Below are 25,290 nucleotides of genomic sequence, written 5' to 3'. Positions count from 1 at the left end.
CTTTCAATTTCACATCATGCCAATAGAAGCATTCTGCCTTACTTATAAATGTAAGCTCTACATAACCGTTTGCTAAACGAGACTTAATTTATTTATATAACCGTTCTCTGCAAATTAAGCATGCCCGGCATTACGTCGACGTCAATTACAGTTTGGTCTGCCAAATGCCGCAGGTATGCTTAAGTCGCTAATGTTAGGGACTACGCGGCGCCTTTGCTGTAACGTATAGATAATATTTCCTCGGCTGTCGTATCCAGGTAGCGCTATAATGGACGAGCGTCTCACGTTGCGCTCACAGGTAAGATAATATGTTGAGTGTGCTTCCTGATACTGGTTAGTGGTCTGCTTTGACATACTCCGCAAACATGAATATGAGCATAAGGCCAAACGCAGCCTTGAAGAACGACACAAATGGCCCATTGCTATTCCCGCAATTGATTTGCTCTGCGCACGTTACCAGTCTCATTTATAATATTATTTAGAATCATTAGTTTTTTTTTCTTCTTTTCTTCTCTGACCACTAATGTTTGTTGGTTTCCTAGTCAATGTGTTTCAAATATGACACTCAGGCAATAAAAACGTTTGTTTAGAATACAAGTACGTGCTTCCTGCTATATCATTTCACTTCTGCTTGAGCTAAGGCGCTATGAGTGATCAAATTTGACTGCAAAAGACAATAGGAAAAAACAAAGAAAAAATTTTGGATGCGAAAAAAAATTTTCACAAATAATTCGAAGCAGTGACATGATCGTTTGTCTAATGGAACGCGCAGCCTTGTACTACTTCGTCGTGTGTCGACTGGAGGAAACATTCGCAGATGCCCGGCAGCTAGCTTTGTTGAAATTCTCATTCACAACAAGAACCTCAAGCAATGCATACATGGCTTAACTGTTTATGCCATTCAGGTATTGAGTGGGCGTATCGTATACAAAGAGGATATGCCATTCAGGTATTGAGTGGGCGTATCGTGTGCAAAGAGGATGGTATGGTCCAGAGCACGTTTTCTTTCTTTTTTTTTGGTATCGCCGTCGTTCTTGTTGAAGACGAGGAATCCATGATGATTCTTCACTCTCCTTTTCTCTTGACAATGGTCCTGTAGTCGCCGTCATGCGACACATCTTTCTGCGAAGCAAGGTACAGCAGTCTGTGCTTGCTGCCAGCTTCGCTAATGAGCTGATGGCACTTTGCAGGAAAGCTTTAAAAAAAATAAGTTAAAATGCATGGAGTCTGTCAGTACTTCAAGGGTAGCTTGTACGAAACGAAGCATTTGGGAACACTACCTTCCTTCCAATGTCTCAAGATAAAAAAAAGGCAAGTATTAACAGTACGAAGAAACGGACGTTGCTTTGACGCAACATTAACCGTGGTTTAGTTTTGACGAGCCAATGGCACGAAACTTGCTCTAGAGCTAATGGAAGTGGAGCATCAGAATTATTCTCTTCCGCAGTGGCTGCACGGCCACCCATTTACAAATGAAGAGAATACATTCCCCTAATGGGCCGCAATGTTTCGTTTTTTTATTGATTTATTGATATGTTTCTGTACCAAAGCATCCGGCGAAGTACTTGTACCTGTGGTAGGGACATATAATAGTGCTATGTAATTCTACTGTTACGTATAAAATAAGGCAACAATAGGTGTTGTCTGACGCATAGGCAAGAAAAAAAAAGGAAAAGGAAAGAGAGGCAACATCTTTTATTAGCTGTCTACCTTCTGTCTCAGCTCTAATAAAACGAAGTAGTTTTTGTTTTTATTTACCGAAGACTCTGTATACCGGAAAGTAAGCCTACATCTCTTTTGAAAAATCATATATGCCCCTATACCGTAATTCCTGTTTGTTTCTATATAAAGCCACATGACCGTTTAGGATTATGGTGCAGGGCTTAGAGAATTTTCCAATGGGAAATTCTGCTTTTTCAGATGACTTACTTGAAGATACAGATACTACGAGCGCAACAACTACAAGAGGCAACCAGATAATTAACAAGATATCGTTGCTGAGCCTCCCAAATAATTTATTTACGCTATACATCATATATATGTCGGTGCGGCAGCTCGGCACTAAAGGCATGCCCGTTAATAGGGACTGCTGAAATGAGCGTTAGTTTTTACATCCTGGTCTCAAACTCTCCATCATACACTTTGATGTTTCAAGTACTTTTGAATTCAGGACACGAAATAGGCATGAAATGTCGCGATATCCCTATGTCCAAGTTGAACAGAGAAATAGAAAGATAGAGAGAGGAAGTTCATTCTTATAGTACCGTCAGTTATGATCACCGTTGTCGATGATTAGCTGGGTCCCGATCGTGTTGCTGAGTTCCTTGTTGACATGATTCATGAGAGTAACGAGCAGTGGTCGCCGTGTCAGATGCAGCTTTTGTGGCAGAGTGGTCTGGAGAGGCGTAGGTTCTGGAAGGGACTGTGCGATGTCAGAATGAGTCAGAGAGAGAAGTCTCCAAGGTTCGTGCTGCTCTCACTATTGATAATATGCATATATCGCAAAGCGCCGGTAGTATACGACGCAAGTCCAAATTGCACCAATTATCCCCTTGAAATTTTTTTGATCTTTTTCTGGCTTCATAGTATTTTCTTACATTGGATCGTACTTTTTGGATTGGCGCTGTGCGGCGAATTTGATAAATGAAACTGTCGCATAATGGACATAGCACACATATTTAGTGATTTAGCCTAAGAGGATAAAGCTGGACGAAATAGTACATCTTGTGAAACTAGTATCAGCACACAAAAGACGAAGGCAGGCGAAAGGATCAGTGCCGGTGCTGTGTCTTTCCCCGTTCATCCTCTTTTAGGCTCTCTTATTCCTTTCCCATAGCACAAATACAACAGCATTCGTGCTGGCAGACATATATTGCTACTTTTTACTTCCTGAGCCCTCGTTATGTTTTTTTTTTTCTGATCACGCTAAACCTCACGCGGACTCCCGCTTACCGAGCAGCTGAAGGGGCATCTATGCCAACCGTGTTCTGCGTGCAAAAAATTGCGTATTCAGTACGAGCGATGAAAAGAAAAATCTTGTAATACTTAAATATCGAAACACAAGCAATTGTTTACTCTGTTCGGGGAGTTTACTTACACTAGAATAACGTGAATAACGAGGCACAAATACCAGCGGATGAGAAAAGATCACAATTAAAGTGACACATTATTTTTTAACAACCCTCATAAACATGGTGCGGGCCAAGTAATTGACACGGCGAATGTATTTCTTGCAGTTGTCTGTTCACGGCACGCTCATTCTGCAACTCTACGCTTCCTCGCGCGACCCGATTTTCGCAATAGATGGAGAAGCGGAAGTAAGGAAACACAATCCTCTCCGTAAATATTCATTCCAACTCGTCCACCTGGAACGGGAAGCGTTTCGCCTACTGCATCGGGTCTCGTTTGGGCATATTATTGAACAATCTGGAATAGCAACGTAAATACGCGGGTTGGCTCATTTGCCTTTTCGTCGGAACGAAACCGTGTCCGCTACACACTGCGGCGCGATCATTTGGAAAACGAGCCTTGCATAAACATCCCCGCATTATGGTCCTTCGTCCGATGATTAGGTGCACAAAACGCGTCCCGTCCAATAAACGATAAAGAATGCACGTACACACCACTCGTTCTGATGGAAATAAAGCACAGACTCGCGGGATTCATCATACTCCCTCGTCATCGGCCGCAGTGGCGGCGTCTCGGGCTCACGTCTTGTCTAGACTCCCCCTCCCTCCCCCCCCCAACACACACACAGACACACACATCTTTCTTCTCCAGCAAGGCGACCTCCTCTCCCCCCCCACCCCTTCTTTTCGTAAGTACCGGCGCGATTGTGTCATCCATCATGCGCTACGAAAGCCGCTGCGGCGCGCGGCACCATTCTTATCGAGCGGCGTCAAAAGCCCGCGCACAGTTTCTCCGGGATGGCGCTTCTGAAGAACGCTCTCCGGAGCCGATATTCGAGTGGGTCGTATAGCCTTCTCCGGCTGGCTGGCCGGCAGACCTCGAACGGCTGGCTCGAGGCTGCGTATGCCGGGTGAGAACGGGGCGCAAAGGGAAGGCAGAAACAGAAGCGGCCACGCTGCATAGCCAGAAATAAATGGCTTGATTATACGGCTGTGATCGGCCTCGTTGGAAAAGGAATTGTAGGGAGGACATCTTTTAGGACGCCAGTGGCCTCGTTGCCCGATATCGCCGACGCTTCTATCTTGCTTCTGTACTTTAGATTTTTTTTCGATGCGTTTGACTCAATGCTAATGGGCCATGAAATTGTGCGTGACAACTGAGCGCACTTTTTTCTATTTGTTTTGTGTGGGGAAAGATTGTTGGGCGGTGTCATGTATAACGGATTTGTAAACAAGTGCAGGTGAAGGACGTTTCTCGCTAAGAGCTGCAGGGTAGAGGACACTGCGGTATTGAGGCTTTGTGATAATTAACAATGTTGTAGATCTCGTGTTCATATGCAATATGTGGAACACGAAGTCCATTGCTTGGTGCATCAGTTTGCTGGAACAAATGTCCGACTATGTCCTTAACGCTCCAAGTGCAATGCAGTCCGCCTTGTTGTATAAATCATCTAGACCTGCACGGCGTCATCGAGTCTGATGTTGGCCTAGATTCAAACATGTGGTCGCTAGAAACGTTAATACTTTGAGATGGGCTTATACTGTAAATATAAAACCAGGAGCGTCATTCTAAGCATTGAGTGTATGAATTGCGTGGAGAAAATGTTAGCGTTTAAATATTTTTTGGTGACGATACGAAGTGAGCGCTTTGGTAGGCATGCCTAGTCCAATGCAGGTCATCATTGCTGTAGTATTGCAACAATTTTATTGAAACTCAATTAAAGGTGAGTCCTCCATAAACGGATCGAGTGGCGCTCTCACTAAATCATCTCCAATAGCAGTCGACCGACCCATGGGTAGGCAAGAACTTACTTGAATAGTGCTAAATGAATACTTTAGCTTTCTTTTGGGTTTCCTTTGTAGCTTCGCGCTACGGTCGGGTGTATGAGAATGTTTCTCTTTCATGAACTTTCCTCCACCCTTCGGGCTTCCAGGTAACTATTTGCGATATTCAGTGTGTCAGTGCTTTGAGTTGTCGATTAATTCACCCTCGTTCTGTAATCTGCTAGCCTCCTCGTTTACTCAGGTGGTAGAGCCGGCGTTGGTCCCAGGTTCGAATTCCAAACGAAGACAAATGTTTCTTCTGCTGTGAACCTTTCTGAGAAACTGGTATGGGTTTGCTTTGTAGCTTTGTGGTACAGTCGAGTAGATGCCGTTATTTTTTATTTCAGGAATACTTTAAGTATACTGACGTTTCCCAGTCCCCCTATTCTGACAAAGGTATCCTGAACAGGCGGGTGTTCTTGTTAAAACAATTCATGGCCTAACTGAGAATAAGTAAATTATTGTATCGTGTTAATTACGCAGAAATTTTGATGACTGGTTATAGCCGGCGGTTCTGGCTTGTTTCTGTCATGACAGGAGCTAGGGCTCAAAAACAATAAATTATGCTATTTTTTAGTTAAACAAAAAGGTTGGACTTTAGGAAGACGTCAATAAAGGGAAGTCGCTAAACAACTTGGTAATATTCCAATACAAATAGAAAGTATCTTTAAAAAATACGTGAATCAATACGTCAGTGAATGTTTTCTTGGAGTATAGTGACAAGGACGAATTATCATGCCGACCATGATTGTTACTTATTACATTTTATTATGTACCGATTTAATATACACAATTAGTTAGGACAATGACTTAAAGTAAGGACTTTACTGAACCACGAAGACTAATTATTGTGTCAACTTTTTCTGCTGTGTGTCCTCACTATATAAATAGAGAAAATGAAGCCACTAGCAGTATTCTGGTGTGACCATAGCGATTATGCGGGATTAACGCAAGTATACGGTTGAACGCAATCCTGATTATTTCAAACCTTTGTTCCACACTGCTTGTACAGATAGCACTTGGACTGTTTGAGTGCAATGAAGTGCTGAACTGTTACCTTTATTTACTGATGTGCTACTGTGTTCTTGTTGTAGTGCACTGTGTTGTTCTTTTGTACTCTGTATGGTGTTGCTGTATTGAGAGCGATGATGCATTATTTTTGTTGTAATAATGTGCCCAAATGCTTTTGTAGGACTGTAGTAATGTACTGATTTGTTACTAGACCACTCCTATCTAAATCCAATGGTGGAGTGATAGTATCTTCAAACAAATAAACTATAGCCCCAGTCGCAGCGCTTTTATTCGACGGGGCTGGAGAAAACGGGAACGTAATGCTACTCCGCATTCACGGGTGCGCTCATTTGTGCTTTTCTCTCTCTCTCTCTCTTCTCCCTCGCAGTCGTGTCGCAGCCGTTCGAAGTGCGCGCGTACGACGAGTTCGTGACGCGGGGAAATGCCGCGCTGTTCCGCTGCCACCTGCCGTCGTTTGCCAAAGACGTGCTCACCATCACCGCCTGGCTCAGGGACGATGGCCTGCTCATTCACTCGACCCTCGCCGAAGGTAGGTGTCGGGGATAATGAACGCGCATCCTAGCGCTTACGCCACCGGACGACAGCAACAATAGTTGTGATGTCCGTCCTAACAAATTACAACGGCGAAAAACAACGGCCTTTAGTAGAGCTGCTAGTGTGAGTCTACGTCTTTCCTTCTTTTCCTTCTTTTCCTACATTCACTGTGTTTGTAATAGTCAGCTTGTGAAGGCTATACTCTATAGTATGGAACCGTTAAGCATATGATTTAGCGACTGTCGGAAGTATATTGTATATACTGAACTATATATACTGATTGTATATACTGAAGTATACTGTTAATCTATGCAGGTGGGCCTCTTGTCCTTGCCTACCCTTAGAGGTTGCTTTACGCATCATTAATCACGTGCTCTGAAACAAGTTGCGTGTGACGCACGCTGTAGTGGCTGTACAATTTCTCGGTTCGTGGGCATGTATATAATAGGTACCAATCAACCTACACTGCTTACCGGCAGTGGTGATCGATGATTCCAGAGAAGGTACTATACGTACAGGTGACATTCTTACGCTACAACTGCTAATACGACAAGCTCCCAGTCAATTGTTATGTTGGACGTACATTTAGCAAAGGCGGCTGTCCAAAGGCAAGTAACAATTGCAAACAGTAAGCCTCGGGCAGGTGTTCTGCCACGGCCCCCGTTTCAATGGCCAACGTCAGTCTCCTTAGAGCCCGTCAAGCCGATTGGATGCCGAAACATTTGAAGAGGTAAACAACCCGTCTGCATGGCGTCACCCTTCATCATTGCCTGGGAGACCGCATACATACACACTGGTGTTGGTAGTGCTGGTGGTTGTGTTTTGGCAGTAGGCGGGGTTAGCCTGGCTCCACCTTGAGCCTCCTGTGAGTTGAGACCAGGGTTGTGTCACCAGGTGTCCAAGAGCTCCGTGTCTCGCATGAAGGCAATCAACAGTCGTTGCGCTCTCTTCCTAATTGCCGTGCGCCCTCCGAGGAAAAGGGCGTCTTCAAAGGTCCTGTGCGAAAGGCCATTCATTTGCAGGCTGTCGACCATCGCTTTTATTTCTGTGTCGAACTCCAGGCATAGCCAAAAGAAATGTTCGATGTCGCCGATATCACCACAGAAAGCACAGAGCGGGGAAGCGCATGGTCAATTTTCTCAATAACCAGAACCAGAACCAGAACCAGAAGCTGGAGTCAGTTCTGATGCGGTACAACAGCGCTGCTTCTTCGCGAGTAAGTCCAAGGGTCGCACAGGCTTGGTTCGGAGTCTTGTGGATCACCCTAAAGTGATCGCGGATTGCATACCTAGAAGAACTTGAGTTTAGCTTAGTTATTATTTACTGTATACCATACTGACCGCTAATAAAGACGAGGACAGGGAAACAAAACACAAAACGGACGCGGGCGGCCCCGCCTGTGTCGTCGTTTTGTGTTCTCCTTCCTTGTTGTCGTCTTTATTAGCGGTCAGTATGATATACTGCATGCTTAGAGTTATGAAAGACGTTAAGTGCTCAAACTTTTGGGACGCATATAAGCGCTAGGCGTGCAAGACCATCGGCTTTCTCGTTTCCTTCAATTCCTATGTGGGATGGTATCCATTGAAATTTTACGTTAAATGCCTTGCTCATTAGATCTGTAATCAGTGCCAGAGATTGCCTTGTAAACCCCTGACGAGGTACGCCACGGTGTAATCATTATAACGCTGACTTTCAGTCCGTCAGCACCACGACATATCGTGCAGAGTGGGCGCGCTGACCAGTGTCGCTAAGATCATGTGAATTAAAGTTGATGGAAAGACTAATGTGCACGAGGTTCACTTCGTATCTTGAGCAAGGAAGTAGACTGCCATCGTGTTTGGCCGGGTTTCGTCCACGGTTGAGCACCCAGGACAATTTTTTAGACTTACTAAGCCACGTCACGCACCATTATACATCGTGCGTCAAGCATCGAGCACATCGACGTGTTGCCAAAGCGTACGACTGTGTGCTTCATACATTCATCCTCAACGGACTCCAGGGTATGGGCGTCTCTAAAATGCTCTTCGATTCGTCCATGAATTACTTAGAGATCGATGTCCAGGTTAAGCTCGTGGCGCATTACACGCGCACTGTCCATTATGCTGTATGTGTAAGCTATCTGTTCTGCTACCTTTTGCTCAGTTCGGTGCTCAGTTTGGCTCCGTTGGCGCCTTCCAAAGCGCTGGGCCGATCCAGGAGGCATTGCAGTCTACAGTTCACGTTGGTATGTGCTGCTGCGTATGCACCACAGGGTACGTGCCATCGACATCGTGCTGTCATCGTCTCGCCGTTATCATCAAGCCGCCGTCGTCACCGCATTGTCGTCATACTGGCGCCATCGTTTCATCGTCGTCATTCATTTTTCACTAGTCCATTGTAATCGTGCTGTCCTTATTCAACCGTGATTATGATACTGTTATGCCATCGTAGTCATACTATTGTCGTCATGCATTCGTTGTCGCATCGTTGTCGTGATGCCATTGTGGTCATTCCCGCTTCGTCATCTGATTCTCGTCCTACCGTCATCAGGATGTCGTCGTCATACAGTCATCGTTATGCAGTCATGATCACGCTATCGTCTTCACGCACTGATCGTCATCCCATTGTCCTCATGCCATGGTCGATGTCACGCTGTCAAGGCTATCCTGTCTGCATAACTTCAGAATCATCGCCACATTGTCGTTATGCCGTCGGCTTCATACAGGTTTCGGCTGCACTAGTGTGTGCTAAGAAAACCGACGAACGCTCGAGCATCGGAGAGGACCACAGTAGCTCAAACGAGAACGCTATATGGGTTTTTGGCCGTATTTGTGAGGACAGCGTTGACAAAGAGTGTTCCCAGGCGTTAGGCAGCCAACACGCTTTGTCGACGCTTCCACTACTAACACGACCGAAAGCCTACACGGAAAAACTCCAGCTGACAAAATCGTCTGGCTGCTGTAAGGCAATCCTTCGAACTCTTGTCAAGTTCATGTTCTGCGAGGGGTTGGAGGAGTACATCTGAAACCCAGCTTTGCCTACCCCCCATTCTATCATTCCATCCCTTCTGCCTCCAGACGTTAAAAGCAAGAAGGCACCGCATCCCATCCCTAGAATTTTAGTGAAGGTGTGTCTTCTATCTCTATAAGACATCCTGTACACTGAAATGTCGAGGATGAAGCAGGACCTCTATACCGCCAAGCGATTCGGTGAGCTCGAAATCGGGAGCGAAAAAGCGAAGCCCACGCAACAGCTAACTTTAAACATTCCCGTTACAGAATCGTAACTCTCCTATGAGGGTTTATTTTTTTTCATTTACCTGCCCCCTTTTTCTCTTCAACCATTCATGGTAGTTCCAGAGCATCTTTCAGATGTTCTCAGTGCTCTGAAATTTCATGACCTATGTTTCTACTGTCTTTGCTATTATTATTATTATTATTATTATTATTATTATTATTATTATTATTATTATTATTATTATTATTATTATTATTATTATTATTATTATTGTTATTTGATTAAAGGACACGTTCACGCCTTTATTGGCGCCGGCTACTCCTCTTCCCAGGACAAGCGTTACTAAAAGCACAAAAGCAATCACGAACACTGGTGACAGCCAAATATCACGAACATTTGCATAATTCTGCAACCGTTTTTTCGTTGTCAGGTTCTCAGATGGTGGAAAACTGATCAAATGCCGCTGGTATTTTAACGTTGGTTTAGCTATTCGTCCATACAATGCACTGCTCTTTGTTTGTCGCTAGTGTCTAGAAACACTGCTTAAATGCCTTTCTATGTCTTTACAGAGCTTAAGGTTTTCAATGACTCTGAATATGGCGAGTTGCACATTCTGATTTATTTTATTTTGTCCGCTGACCTAGCGAGCTCCGCGCTCGAATATTTTTGGCATTTAGCCAAATACCTGGCTACTCAAAGTTCTTACCTACTAGTGGTCGCGGTGGTTCATCCCTCGCACCCAGACTGCTTCTCAGCAGGTGTCACCAGATCATCAGCAAAAATTACTCAGAATAAGAAAGTTTGAATATACGGGTTGCTACATTTTTGATTTTCGCCTTAATTAAGGGATTAGTTATGTTAAATAATAAACTTCTTAAGTATTGGCTGCAGACCCCAAGTGTGATACGCAGAGTTGTAGAGCACTTTAAGAAACCTCTCAATAAACTGTTTCCAACATGATACATCTAACGTGGCCCTTTTTTGCGCGTTGCAAAGAAAACCCACGAAATATGAAAAAAACACCACGTGACGGGACACGTGCGCACTATTATTGTGCTGCTCTCAAGCGTGCGATGGAGGAACAATGTCGGCTGCAGCGGGACTGGCACGCGACAGGGCTTTATACCTGGTGCAGGTATCTGGGCATGCGGCTCTTATTGCATGACGGTGAAAACACATGCTGCTGGCCGCACGTTGCCGAAGCGATAAAGCGGCTAAGGCCACGAAAAAGAAAAGACGAAAGCAGCATTTTGATTCTGCTTGAAAGAAGGAAAGGGCGAAGCTGGTGGGAACGATGGAAGGCGATGACGGCTGCTACAATTTCGCCTTTGTACACGAATGACCTTGTGGTAGTTTTCGAATGGAACGGTGATGCTACAACCCTAAACTTTAGGGCTCGAATAACAGCGGAGAAATCACACCGGGACAAAACTAACTAATGGTAAAAAAACCTTGGTCATATTGAAGGAAGATTAGGTGTGTCTTCTTCAAACGATGACTCTTTTCCCACTGGCCCCGTCTGCTCTTCTTCCCACGCTTACTGTCTCTCAGACGTTCTTTTTTCATCTCGCATGCCGCACGTGCGCATCGCTTCGTGGTCGTAGTATCGGGTGGCCGCGTCTGGATTCACACTTTTGCACTGTGACCGGCGCGTCAGTACCTGAGAGTGTGCGCCCGGAGTCTGTTCCAGTTTCCCGGATGTAGATCATACCTTATGTATCTCGTTTGAACCAATCCCAGCGAACTGAAGTATATCCAGTGCTCCTCTGGCGCCCGTATCCCTGCGTGTTCTCTACAGCAACGCTATTTGGCTGTGACCAACGTTCAGCAGCAGATATGGCTTACTTCAATGAGAAAAAAGCAGATAAGGTTCTGGGTCTGGGTGCGTAAAGGGGACATATAGTGCGCGCAGTTCAGCTATTTGAACGCTTACATCTAAGTACGCGTCCGAGCTCAATGACGATTGTGCGTGCATATGAAACTCTGAGACAGACTGGGACTTTTACGAAGAAACGACATAAATCTTCAATCCTGGGCGAGGACGTAGAGACGGATATTCTGTCAAAATTTTTGTCAGACCCACATGCAAGGGTTTGTTGTGTGAGTGCTGAAGCTGGAGTGTCAAAGTATTCAGTCTGGAGAGTACTTAAGAAGAGGCAACTTTATCCGTACCGCGTGCAGCTGCACCGCATGTTGGAGCCCCGCGATTTCCAGAATCGAAAGGACTTTGCAAACTGGATTAAAATCAAGATGGACGAGGGCCCAGGCTTTGTCAACAAAATACTGTGGAAGGATGAAGCTACCTTCTCACGTAATGCCCAAGCGAACATCCACAACGCTCACTATTGCATCTACGAAAACCCTCACTGGATTTTGTAGACACATCACCAATATCAGTGGTCGGTCAATGTGCGGTGTAGAATTTACGATGGCACTACCATTAGCCCCATGTTTTTTTTTTTGATAGCACGCTTACAGGCAAAAGATACGTCAACGACATCCTTGATGGGGCACTTGAGGATTTTCTTAGCGAATCTCCACTGGCTAGGATTAAGGATATTTAGTATCAGCATGATGGTGCTCCCGCGCATGGCAGCAGCGAAGCTTGCAAATGCCTACATGAAGTATTCCCGCCGCAGTGAATTAGATGGCGTGGGCCAATTTGTCGGCCGGCACGGTCGCCAGACTTACCTCCCATCGATTTCTTTCTCCGATGCTACGTCAAGGATCAAGTATACCGGACACCAACCAGATCATAGAACCTAAAAGACAAGCCTGGAACTCCATCCCTCATACCATGACCAAGAACGCCTCGAAAAATGTGCCTTTTAGATGCAAAATGTGCATTGCAGTACATGGTAACCTCTTCGAACACGCATTATAATCAACGGGCGCTTTTTGGATTGGAAGTCACTGGAAAATTATTCCGGCCCTAACGCCACCTCCCCACTGAACCCTATTACACACCGTCGGCAGGCTGCCAGCTCTTGCCCACTTTAATCACCAAAGAACAAAGCTATGTTCTTGTTCTGTTTTGTCTCGTTAGACGCTTTATCGCTTCGGCACCGCTCGGCCAGCAGCACGCATTTGCGCCGTCATGCGATAAAAGCCGCATGCCCAGATACCTCCCTACACCAGACATGACTCCTTTTCGCGGGCCAGTCTCGCTGTAGCCGACCTTGTTCATCCATTACACGCTTGAGAGCAGCACAATACCACTGCAGAATCGCCCCGACGCATGGTATTCTTTTTTCATATTTCGGGGCTTTCTTTGGAACGCGGAAAAAAGGATCACGTGAGATATGTCATGTTGGAAACAATTTATTGAGAGGTTTCTCAAGGTGCTCTAGAACTTTGGGTATTATACTTGGGGTCTGCATGCAGCCAATACTTAAAAAGTTGATGAATTAAACATAAAACAAATCTGTTAGTTAAAGGGAAAATAAGAAATAGCCTGAGAAACTCTAGGCCAGGGCCAACATTATGCATTTGTTCAACTCCCGTCCGGAGTGCCTTTCATTTTTAAGACTTTGGCTCAAGTCATGTGGGACAACCTATGTATAGTAAAAGCTCGTTAATTTGAACCGCAAGGGGAAGCCGCTTCAGTTCGAATTAACGAAAGTTCGAACTAACGAAAGCGAAGGAGAGCAACAGTACACTGCGATTTGGAAGCAGTAGGGCATGTCAGAAATTTGGCGTGTCAGAAAAAGATGGCGTGTGCCGCGGGCACACGCCATCTTGAAGTCGAAGCTCTGGGTCCTACTGTGCCACACTACCGATGTCCACCGAAACGAACGTTAGCCGTGGCTTAACACTATCACAATGAATCGCGATGGCCGATACCTCCTAAGCTGAAAACAGACGTGCACAACCGATGAAGACTGCCGAGACAAAGACGCTGAACATGTGAAGGTGGCGAAGGCCCTGATTCGTTGGTTCTTGATTGCAAGCGCAGCTGCGACGTACTTGATTGGCTGTGTTACGATGGCGCTTGCCGTGCCATCTCCGCATAACATTAGCAGCTGTACAAGATTTGCAAAGCCTCCGAGATTCGCAACGGGCATGAAGTCTCGGAGGTTACGTAGAACGGAGAGGCGGCAGCTGCCGCTGCCTTCTGGCTGACCCCGCGTCGGTTAGATTTTTTTCCGATTTTGCCTTCTCTCGCCGTTCTCTCCGTTTCGGAGGCAATACAGCCTTGTGTGTAGGCAGTAGGCGCGTTTCTCTGGCCGTGTGCCAGGCGAGCGTAGTTCGAATTATCCGTGAGGGAACCTTCTCGCGTTCGAATTAACGGACTTTTTTATACATACACTTCTGTGGAGCTTGGCCGGACCAAATAGTACAGTTCGAATTATCCATAAATTCGAATTATTGAAGGTCGAATTAACGAGCGTTCACTGCATATATATATATATATATATGCTGAAGAATGTTGGTGCAAGGAACCGAATGGGGTACGCCGCTTCTACTAAGATAGATCTCAAACACTCAAATGGCTGCTGGAAAAGGGGTTTGTGTTTGAGTTTTCCCTTAACAGCAATGTGTTTTCTCGTATATTCAAATTACATTCCGATGCTACCATGTCTGTACGTTGTGTGCAAGTCGTACTTTACAAATTTTCTGGCACGTTTTACATTAATAAATAAATTAGCTCAGTAACGCCAACGCGAAACGCGGAAGCCTGCGTGGATAGGGATGCGTGATTCGGGAGGATTTTTCTCATACGGACATCGCCGCCGGCATCAACGCCGCATTTTCGGCGACACCGAACTTTTAACGATACTACATTAAACAAGAAGCGCGGGCAGCAAAGCGAATGCATGCTTTTCTACTCATGTAAGTTCTTTGCATACTAGAAATGGACCACGAGGGACGGTATCGATTGAAGACGAGCACATGTAGGACCGAAGGGTCAACAAGGGACACTTCCTGGCCTTGCGTGTCTAACAAGCTGCGGGTTAAGCAGACTTCCTCTATTCTCCTTTCATTTTAACCACTGCGACTTACTGTCTCTCTTTTACGATGCCCCATTAAGAGAGCTGCCATATTGGCAGCTGTGGTGATGCTATATCTTCCTTCTTTGAAGTGAAAGCCCACTTTGCAAACCTTGTCCCTGGTGACGGCGGTTTGCGAGTGGTAGCCGTATTAATCACTGTGTCATAAATATTTATAATTAGGCAGCGAGAGGGAAAACAGGGGATATAGTCACGCTGCAATGCTACAGCTGAGTAAAAAAAAATGTCATTGCGACTGTCCTCATTTGACTTGCGTCTATTTACACCAGTATGTGAATGGGAAGCTTTCTCTAAGCGTACGATGTCGTCACCGCAATAGCGACGGTTGACGTTAAACCTATAGCCTACTATATTCCGCGTTCCTCGTCATTAAAGACATAAGAAACATGATTTCCAGAGACAGGTATTGATTGCATATGCGACTAATCGATCTGCGGATGGTCTTTGCAGTGTTTACGGATTACATTACTGTGTTGGATGGGTTTTTTAGTCCATCACGTTAGCTAGAATGCGTGACAAGTACAATAGAAAAATGGTAATTGCAAGCACGTAGGTGTATCGCAAGTTTAACGGCAGTAAATGGTCCCCCCCCCCCCACCCCCTGCAATTGACGTTGGAAATTGGCAACAATAACAAACTGCTATCAGAAATGCCAGGGTGAATATCCGTTACCTATCGGTGCATTAAGGCAGAGGAAGTAGTTACGCACAAACTCGCAAAGAATCGCTCACTCTCAGGAATGCTGCTGGCGCCTGCACCTGTGGGGCCACGCCACTGAGGTACCGGTAGGCCTCTTCCCTCCTTACGGCGCGGATTGCGGCTGTATACGCCGCTGCAGCATTGTTAGGCGTACGGCAGCGAGCCGGCCACGGGTTGGCAGTGCGAGTAGCAACCACGCTGTGTTCGTGCCCTGCAGCGGTGTAATGTACGAGAAAGCAGGGAGAGAAGGGGTGTAAGGAAGGGCGGACGGGGGCTGAAGAGCGGGGACAGGATGTAAGGACGGAGCATTCATTCGGGCGCTGCTGTCTCCGAGCGGGAAACAATGGAACAGCGCTAATGCGAGTGCTACTCGCCGGACGGGCGGCCGAGATACGGACGGGCCTCCGCAGCCCGCTGCTGGCGTCGCCGCGTCGACGGAGGGAATGCGGCGGGAGCGAGCGGTTCTAGCAACAATGCGAGGAACCCGAAGGTTGCTCGGAAAGGGAAGGGCGAAATAAATATCGAGAACCACAGGACAAAAGCACGCGGGCGGCAGAATGTCCGCGGACGACGTTGACAGCTCCCGCCGTCGACGCTGAGAGGCCCCGGACGGCTGAGAGAAAGAGAGAAAAAAAAAGAGATGTCGAAGGAAGGAAGGCTGTTCGCGAGAAAAGGGGGAAACAGCAGCTGAGTGGTAATAACGGCGGAGACATGCAAGTAACAATGCTATGGGAAGACGCACGTTTTTTCCGCTGGCTAGGGAAACCAGAGGCAAAGTGTGGGCTGCTTCAGAAAGCGGAATGTTGTGCGTCAAGGAAATAAGGAAGAATAAAAATAAGGTATCTTGTCTGTGACTCGCCTACCGCTCTCTCTCTCTCTCTCTCTCTCTCTCCATTCAGTTTCTGCATATTTGGAGACTGGGGAGAAACAACACTTTGAGGAAGACGTCAGCCGACTCAAATCCTTGTAGCTTTTGCGGTGGAAGGTGTATGGCGACTGTTCTTGGATTGCATTGTGGTTATTAGCCGGCCAGGCTAGCGACGCAGTGTCGCAGATCTTTTTTCCTTCACAAGCAATGCACGCACTTGCGCTTTGACTAATTAGAAGGGCGGCCATTATTGCTCAACTACAAGCACTTTGGAATCTGCCATACGTTATACAGAGATTGTACGAAGCTCGCAGTAGTGACAAATTGTAAAGCCATCGTGGGTTTAATGTTAACTAACCCAGCATTCGCTGTTGTCTGCATGGTGGCATGAAAGGACATGTTTTAGCTAATAACTCATCTTCGTTCGTGTTATCTAGGTAAGCAGTTGCTCGCGGTAGTTCATTGCGTGGCATAGATGCAGTCTTGCGAAACGAATATACTGCCAGCTTTAGAAGGGACGTATACGTGCTTGGGTGTATACGCGTGTCAGCATGAATAGGATAATGCGTGGATGCCTACTTTCGTGTGCATGCTTGCATGCACTGACGTCAGCAGATTTCGAGAAGTAGAAAGAAGGAGAGGGAGTAGGCTTTTCAGTTCATACTCAGATATGATCGGAAAGCAGGCCACTGAAAAGCCGTCAGCCACCAGTGCGGAACTAGTGCGGAAAACGAACCCAATGGGGAGGGAAGGGAAGTGAGAATGCTTTACTGCGAAGCGCTCTTGAATGGACCGTGGGGGTAAACATTCGAGGAACGCGAAAAGTGGAGCGGCCGGGGCTCTGAAATGAAAAAAAGAAAGGAATCCCGGTTGGAAAACGAGCAAGCTGGAAAGAGACGGGCCTAATCAGGCTAATGCACCATTCTAGGCTCGGACTACGACGAAAGATGACACGAACTGTGAGAAAGCGACAGAAACGTCGCTTCGCAGACAGGGAGCTCGAGCGAGCTGCGGTATGGGACTTTCTCGCGAAAAAAAAAAGAAATTACGTGATCTCGAAAATTGAATACCTAAATGGCTCTCTCAATGCTCAACTGAGGTAGCATGGTTTATGATGCAAGCAAACGATAAGAGAGACCAGATGTAAACTTAGCGGCCACACAAACGTTACTTTCGTTTTCCTTTCTCGTTTCTGGTTGCAAGTACAAGTCGTTTCGCAAAACTTTGATATGAAGGTAAGGTCCTTTTTTTTAAGTTTGCTTGTTTCGTTTTAATGAATGATTCCCATTTCACGTTCATTAAGTGCAGTTTACGAATTAAAAAAAATCAAATAAAGAAAAAACGTAGGGGCCAAAAGTTCCGTCACACTGCGCCTTTGCTGTGAGAGCTCCGTTCGCCCACTTTTGAATCCATTGCACTTTTATCTTCTGTCAGCTAGTGAAGCTAAGGCACACGAAGGCTGCAGCGCGGGGCGAAAATTTAATTACTGGGCGCTTGTAAGACTCTACGAGGCTGTGTTCCTTTCTTCATTTTATGGGCGTGGCAAATGCGCTCTTCTACGGGGAGAGGGTGGAAGGGGTCGAAGGGAGGGTACCGCTGCTCCCGATATTACGCTCGGCGCAATGTAGCGCTAAGTTAAGCCATTTTGTGCGCAATAATCACAGAAAGCTCACTGGTGTCGTATGTTTCCTGGTAATCAAAATATTAATTGTTTAGAGTGGTATTATTGGTAACGATGTAACTAACTTTTCTCTTTAAGAAATGAATAATTAGGACAAATAAATCTGAGGCCACAGCCTTTCTCCAGAGCATCGAAGGTATTCTTGAATGCTGGAATTCAGGCGTATTCAATATTGAGCAACCTTTTTTCACCTATTTTCTTTATCAGCTCTCTCGCAACCCTGCTTAGCAATAAGCCGTCTTACCTGGCGCTTTTGTGAGTTAGGCAGCTGCAAGAACGTGGAGGCCTTAAGCGCTTTGAATGAGGTACATTCGCAGTTGTTGAAGAGCGTTTAACCAGTCCTACTGCTTGATTCTTTAAGTACGTCGGGAAAGTCATTTCACTAAATCAGTTGAGAGAGTGCGACATAAAGAGCTAGTGAGTTAGTGAAAGGAAACGAAGGACAAACGCACACCTGGTTGCTACGCCACACCGAGGAAAGGAGTTGGAGGTATGAAGGAGAGATGTATGTAGGGGGGAGAGGACAGACACTTCATGCGCGACGCACAGGATATGACAGTATGATCGACAGCAGCTGCCTGTGCATCAGTACTGCAGAAACCCTAGATTGGCGAGAGAAAAAGAACGGAATTGATAAGCGAAAAAAAAGAGAGCTTAATCGCGCTGAGCCCAGTTTGCTACCTTGCACTTTGGGAGAGGGAAACGTGAATGAAGGACGAGTAGAAGGAGAGAAGAAAAGCTCGCATCATGGACGTACGTATGCACACGCACAAACATTGGTCGTTCAGTCAGCCACAAGCGATCGTACGGGTTGGTGTATAAAAAAACATACTAGCGTCTTTGTGACTTTCTACATCACAGACGTCCGCGGCCACGGTTTCAGGATTCCCTCGTTTTTAGCAACAATGCACTCCGAACCTCTGATAACGTTTCAAACTGCTGTGCTGTTCATTAAATGTGAAAATCATGTCCTATAGCCCAGATACACTTGGTTTGAAACGCGGTGTCGTTTTAACACGACTTTTACTTACGATGAGCTAGTGTTAGAGCTCGATGTCACACCGCCATTTTAATGAAAAAAATCCGCACCGACTACCGCTGTGGCTTAGATGGCGTTCTGCTCGTGAGCCAACCCACAGTATCGCCTATATAGGTTTCTCCACTAAACTTTTCCCGGTTAAAGTGATGGCCCCTGTTCCGACAAAGCAACGTAAAGAGGCTCCTTGCGACCCTCTTCACGCTGATGACGTTGACCTTAGAGTAAGGCTTAAGGGTTGGAGTTCGAGTAACTGAACAGAAATGTGGCCTCACGATCTGTGAAAAGAAGTGTTGTTATTTTGTTTACGAAATAGTCGATGACACTACGGTGAACACGAGAGTTGGCACCAATGAGTTTGTTGTAGAAGAGACAAAAATAGCGACAACAGAAGACAAACGACTATAAGAGTCCACGCAGGTAGAAACAACCTGAAATATGTTTCGGTAGTCTTGTAGAGCAGCAAGATACCGTTAAAATATTCAAGTGTGCAAGGAAGTGGAGTGACCCGGAAGAGAAGAAATCTATAATGAAACCAAGGTAAAAAGGCCGTGCCTCAATGTCGCATGCAAATGAGCCGATCCTGATGAGGAAGTCTTGTATTCAAAATAACCAAGTGGAGGAAATAAGAAGACTGCGGCGAATGTATGGAGTACAGAGTAAAAATGGAGTTCAAAACAACCTGAGAATGAGTTATGGTGAACGTTACAGAAATTGCAGATGAGCTCCAAGGAGAAAGTCTCAAATGGTTTGGCAGTGCAATATTTATGAAATATGGAAACTGCATCGCTGCGAATCAATGAGGCTGCATATAGATGGCAACAGAAGCGAGGTTGGTCAAATGAAAAGGTGTAAACCGAATTCATCGTATATGGCTACGCACGTACACTGTATACATTAATAAAGATTCGCAATATGCAGTGTGCAGTTCTATAAGTTCTCAGTAGGAGAACGCCAATTTGATTATGCTGCTTGAATAAGTGCGTTAAAGCTGTCTTCTCTATGATATGTTTCTTTTTCCTTGTGCCATTCATTCACCTGTGTAGGGTAGCCAAGTAGAAACTTCAGTTAACCTTCACTAAATTCCGCTTTTTATATGCTCTCTCAAGGTGGCCCTAAACTCATGCCAAGTGAATGGTTCTATCTTTCATATGATTAGATTTGTTCACATGGAACGAACTGCTATTATTGTGTCGATAGCCAAGCCCCGAGACATCACGGGCCAAGTAATTCGACTTCGACGCTTTTGAGAAATGCCAGGACTTGGGTTCGGCTACGAAAAGAAGCTTTCGTTCGTCATTTAAAACCATCTCTAGATGTACGTCACAATTAGGACCACTTTCGGAATTTCCAATATTTTTTTAAACGTTAGTGAAGCAGAGAACGATGCAGCTAGTGAAAGCGATGGGTTGTAGGTTTTTAAAGCGAATTAATACCAGTCAGCCTTGATTATACATCACTTTCAACTTCGGTAGTTTCTTACACTGAAGGCAAGAACCGAAAGGATCATTTTTCTGTGCCGAGCTGGAATACCGAGGCCTTCTAGCTGAGAAAACGAAACAACAACGTCGAAGTGCGACAGAACCGAAAGAGAGAGGAGAGAGAGAGAGAGAAAGAAAAGTTAGTGAAATACAGAATCGAGCAAAACTGAAATGTCATGGCGAAGCATCGGCAATGTGTCACCGATACGTTTCGATTGAGACTCATTGGCTCTCTTTCTCCGGCCAATTTTTTTCTTCCTATCTTTCATTTTCCTGGATCTCGGTTTCGCTTTTCGTTCCGATTTGTCTCCGCTGTCACTCGGTTTCCTGTATCAGCAGTTGGGGTCTTACTCGGCTGACAGTCACCCTTCCTACATTTTCTATTCCTTTGTCTCTGAACGTCATTTACGCTGTTCCTCCATCTTCCCGGATCTGGGGAGCCTCACGATAGGGGAGAAGGTGGGCGAGGGCACAGGCTTGAGCAGGGAAAGCTTGAAGAGGCTGAAAGGAGAGAAGTGTCTTCGGTGGCGGACGACGGAAAGTGAGACGGAACGGGAGACGTCGCGAGCTGTCAGCGTTGTTTAGATGAACTATGAAAAGCTATCGACATACGTCGCCGGTCGCTCGCTGCTGTCACGGAACGGGTATCGGGAAACGGAGAGGAGGGTACGATCACGTTGTTCCCCTGCGCGACTCCTAGTCGCTCCTGCTGCAACGAAGGTCATTTGACGACTCGGCACGTCAGAGCGACAGCTGGAGAAGTCAGCGACGTCTGGTTCTTTCTCCCCGCTGCTTATTCGCTGGAACTTTAGTTCAACGCTTTGTGTAGAGCCGGGAAGACAAAGAAGCTCGGACCCAAGAATTGATTTTAAACGCCGCCGAACTTCCGAACGCTTTGCTAAAGAACTGTGGCACCTTCGACGCAATCACCGCGTGCGCACTGAGAGAAAAATAAGGATACCGAGCAGAAGTCATTTGACAGCCTGCAATTTACGAAGACGTGAATTTCGAGCTATCTATTGTAGCTTGGAGTTAAGAAAATGGCAATTGTTCCTTTCTTTTTTTTACTGGGAAACTGGTGATAGTATTTAAAGCCTGCTGTGGCTGTCACAGACGGCGCGTCGCCTTCTTTCCTTCAGTTAGTTTTTGTCCATTGCTTTCACTGAAATGGGGTGCTCAGTGTACATATCTTCCTCCTTAACTGCTGAAAAAAAAGGAATTTTTCAGGAGCGTACCTCTTATGTTATTGAGAAAAGGAATGAAAATGTTTTGCGCTCCATGCGAACCAAGTGTATCGATGAAAGCCATAGGCTTTCGCGGTTCCCCTTATTACTTACCTGCCTGCTCAAGGCAGTGTTCTGCACCACTTTCCTCAATCGTGCACTTTTGGGTCTACCTCGCTGGTGTTCCTATGTTGAATGACTATAGGTACGCGTTGCAATCTTCGCCGACGATAGCGCTTTGTGGATTACTATTTCACTATGCACTGTACAGAAACTCCCTTGAGCTCGACAAGCAATCCGGGATGCAGCAGTGAAATATCTCCAGAAACATGTTCTTTCAATTTCTCCGTCCAAGCTAGCACCGTCTGCCTGTCACCTTCGATAGCAAGTGAGGCCATTCTTGAAATGTTTCTCGCAGGAAAGAGCATCAATACCTTGGCATAATTATTGATGACCCCATCAGCTGTTGGCCTACCGCTAGAGTTCTGCACACATCATCGCACTGTCTCTCTGTGTTAAGTATTGTGATGGCACTCACAGCTCGTGGCAACGGCTGGCAACAGTAACTGGTGTGAATGTTTACACGCCTATGGTGCTGTCGCAAGTGCTCTTTTGTCTTTGGTGAATGTTCCACCTCGACTATTGCACATCTGGTGGAAGATCACTGAGTGGCTGTTTGATCAGCACTAAGCCTTCCATGTTCAGCACAATCAAGCCCTGTACTCGTTGAGACTAGAGAAGTTCCCCAGAGACTAGAACTTGACGGATCTTAAGGGCCTGTATTTGCAGACCATTGCAAACGCGCTTGCTCGTCGGCGCCCCGCCACTAAAGACAGAGGGGACCATCATAACAAGGCGATCAACGCAACAATGGACAGCCATAGACGGAAATTATGTAAAATGAAAATTTGTGGCTTTGGGCTCACTTCTAAAGGAAACTTTTCTTCGCGAATATTCCCGGACTTTCTGTGCTGAGCATGACCTAACATTAGAGGACGCTATCCTCTACGCGAACAAAATAAATAAATTAAAGGTAATGTATTTGCGAGCTCTAAATAGCTTTGGTACGCTATTTCTCAAGTTCCGAATTGTTTATCTAGAGTGCCATTTGAAGAAACAGCGTTTCATTTTATGCAAGAGCTTAAAAGCTACCACTCCTATGCGCGCCCCCTATATATATATATATATATATATATATATATATATATATATATATATATATATATATATATATATATATATATATATATATATATATATATATATATATATATATATATATAGGGGGTGAAGTCATCGGGGGCGCGGTCATCATTATCATCATCGTCATCAGGCCATATTGATGTCCACTGCCGTCAGGACGAAGGCCTTTCCCTGCGATCTTCAATTACCCCTGTCTTGCGCTAGCTGATTCCAGTTTGCGCCGCTCAATTTTCTGATTTCATCCCTTGGCACCTATTTTGTAACTCTACTGATCCACGGGTTTTCTATCCTACGTATTACATGGCCTGCCCAGCAATATTTTTTTCTCCTAACGTCAAGTAGAGTATCGGCTATCCCTATTTGCTCTCAGATCAATACCGCTCTACTTCTGTCGGTTAACGTTACGCCTAACGCTTTTCCTTCCATCGCCCCTTGCACGGTCCTTAACTTGTTCTCGAGCTTATTTTTTAACCTCTAAGCTTCTGTACCATATGTTAGCCCCTGTAGAATGCAGTAATTGTACACTTTTGATTTCAACGGCAGTGGTAAGCTCCCAATCAGAATTTGGTAATGTGTGCCGTATGCACTCCAACCCTTTTTTATTCTTCCGTAGATGTCCTTGTAAGGGTCATGTTCCCCTGTGAGTTACTCACTTAGATAAACGTACTATTCTACAGACTCTAGAGGGTGAGTGGCTATCATGAATTCTTGTTTCCTTGCCAGGCTATCGAACACTACCTTTGTCTTCTGCATATTATGCCAACTGCAAACCAAAGGTTGCTGATATATTCGCCATTGATCTTAACTCTAAGCCTTCCCAGTCTAATAGCATGAACACTTCTTCTAGACGTGCACTGAATAGCATTGGAGAGAGTGCGTCTCCTTGCCTGAAGCCTTTCTTGATAAGCAATTTTCTCTTTTTCTTGTCGAGAACCAAGGTAGTTAGTTATGGAATCTATGTAGATATTTCCCAATATATTCATGTGTGCCTCATCTACTCTTTCATTACGCAATGCCTCCATGACTGCTGGTATCTCCATTGATTCAAATGCGTTTTCAAAATCTACGAGAGCCATATGGAGATATTGATTGTACCTCGCAGATTTCTCGATTGCCTGATTGATGACATGGATGTGTTCCATTGTAAAATATCCCTTCCTGAAGCTAGTTTGTTCTATTGGTTGACTGAAGTCAAGTGTTGCTCTGACTCTATTGGAAATTATCTTGGTGAATATTTTATACAATAAGACAGGCGAAGTAAGCGAATAATATTGTCAGGAAGAGCCCTGAAGGTACACATAACGAGGATGAGCGCTTACTCGTCGAGAAAGATTTTTGAGCCAGGGAAAAGGAAGCAGAAACAAAAGCTTACATCTCCTTCGAATTTCTTTACTACTGCCAGACAAGCAACGTTTCATATTCGGTGTCTTTTTGGCTGGATTTGTATATGCAGTGGGGAAAAAATAATGAAGGTCCCACTCGGGGGCGGTGGGGGGAGGGGGAATTCGAAAATGAAAAAAGAAAAAGAACAAAGAAATACATACACGGGCGAGTTATAGCGCGGGCCAGAGATGCTGCCCCATAAAATTCGGCGTCGACGGAAGGACCCCCTAAGGGCACGACATCCCGTCCCTTCGCCCGCCACCTCCTCTCTCACATTTCGCTCACCGTGCGCCTGGAGTATAGCGGAAGGAGGACACAGCTCCCCCAAGTACGTCCTGTTGAGGACAGGCTGCCTTGAAGGCGCCATAAAGGAACTGTCTCTGCCGTCCATTAAAGATGGCCGTTCGGAGGGTTTGGGACCCCAATTTACGAGGAAATTTAGGTGACGATGTGACACCTAGTGTCTGCTGGTTGCTCCCGGACACTTGTTTATGAGGGCCCGCCTGTGAGGCCACCTCTTTGCCTTTTATTGCTTCTGGTGCTTCTTTTCCTGATCACGGTTATGGAAAACTCCGGAAACTGCACGCCCTGTAGGACTGCCTATAGGTTGCACAGTATTGCTCGCTGCAAAATAGTACAAGCAAGAAATGAAAACACTCATTGGATACGTGAGTCGCAATAGCGAGAAGTGCTCAGTCCCCATAGCAAGAGTGAAAGGTGTGCGAGTTTGAAGTTGTCGGGAAATCATCGGTTACTGGCGTTTCAGCTTTATTTTATTGTTTTAGTTTTATTTATCGCGAGTAGAGCGACTCACTTCAGGGATCAAAGGCGTCCCAAATATGTTAGCGCGGAACGTCGTAAAGAAAGGAGAATTAAAGTATTTGCTCTTTCTTCTACGTCACCTCTTGTGGGGACTCCTTGACGCAATTGCAAGTCCTAGAAGGGTAGGTGCTTCCTTCGGGAGAATGTT

At 45.6% G+C, this 25,290-nt stretch overlaps 1 protein-coding gene and 1 long non-coding RNA gene across 2 annotated transcripts in view; one reads left to right on the top strand and one right to left on the bottom strand.

The window, feature by feature from the left end:
- The window catches only part of LOC135919173 (cell adhesion molecule Dscam1-like), a 556,253-nt gene that overhangs the window by 272,707 nt on the left and 258,256 nt on the right, over positions 1–25,290 (top strand). Inside the window, exon 3 of the mRNA XM_065452886.2 lies at positions 6,352–6,513. Coding sequence (XP_065308958.2) covers positions 6,352–6,513 — 162 coding nt within the window. The remainder of the gene's footprint in view (positions 1–6,351; positions 6,514–25,290) is intronic.
- Positions 974–15,901, bottom strand: LOC139057426 (uncharacterized). The gene is made up of 3 exons (XR_011512780.1): positions 15,478–15,901; positions 2,265–2,422; positions 974–1,195 (listed from the first exon to the last, which is right to left on the bottom strand). It is a non-coding gene; the product is annotated as an uncharacterized lncRNA (long non-coding RNA).

The sequence above is a fragment of the Dermacentor albipictus genome, chromosome 3, assembly GCF_038994185.2.
Source record: "Dermacentor albipictus isolate Rhodes 1998 colony chromosome 3, USDA_Dalb.pri_finalv2, whole genome shotgun sequence".
NCBI classification, from domain to species: Eukaryota; Metazoa; Arthropoda; class Arachnida; order Ixodida; family Ixodidae; genus Dermacentor; species Dermacentor albipictus.
This window is presented reverse-complemented; position numbering and strand designations above follow the sequence as displayed.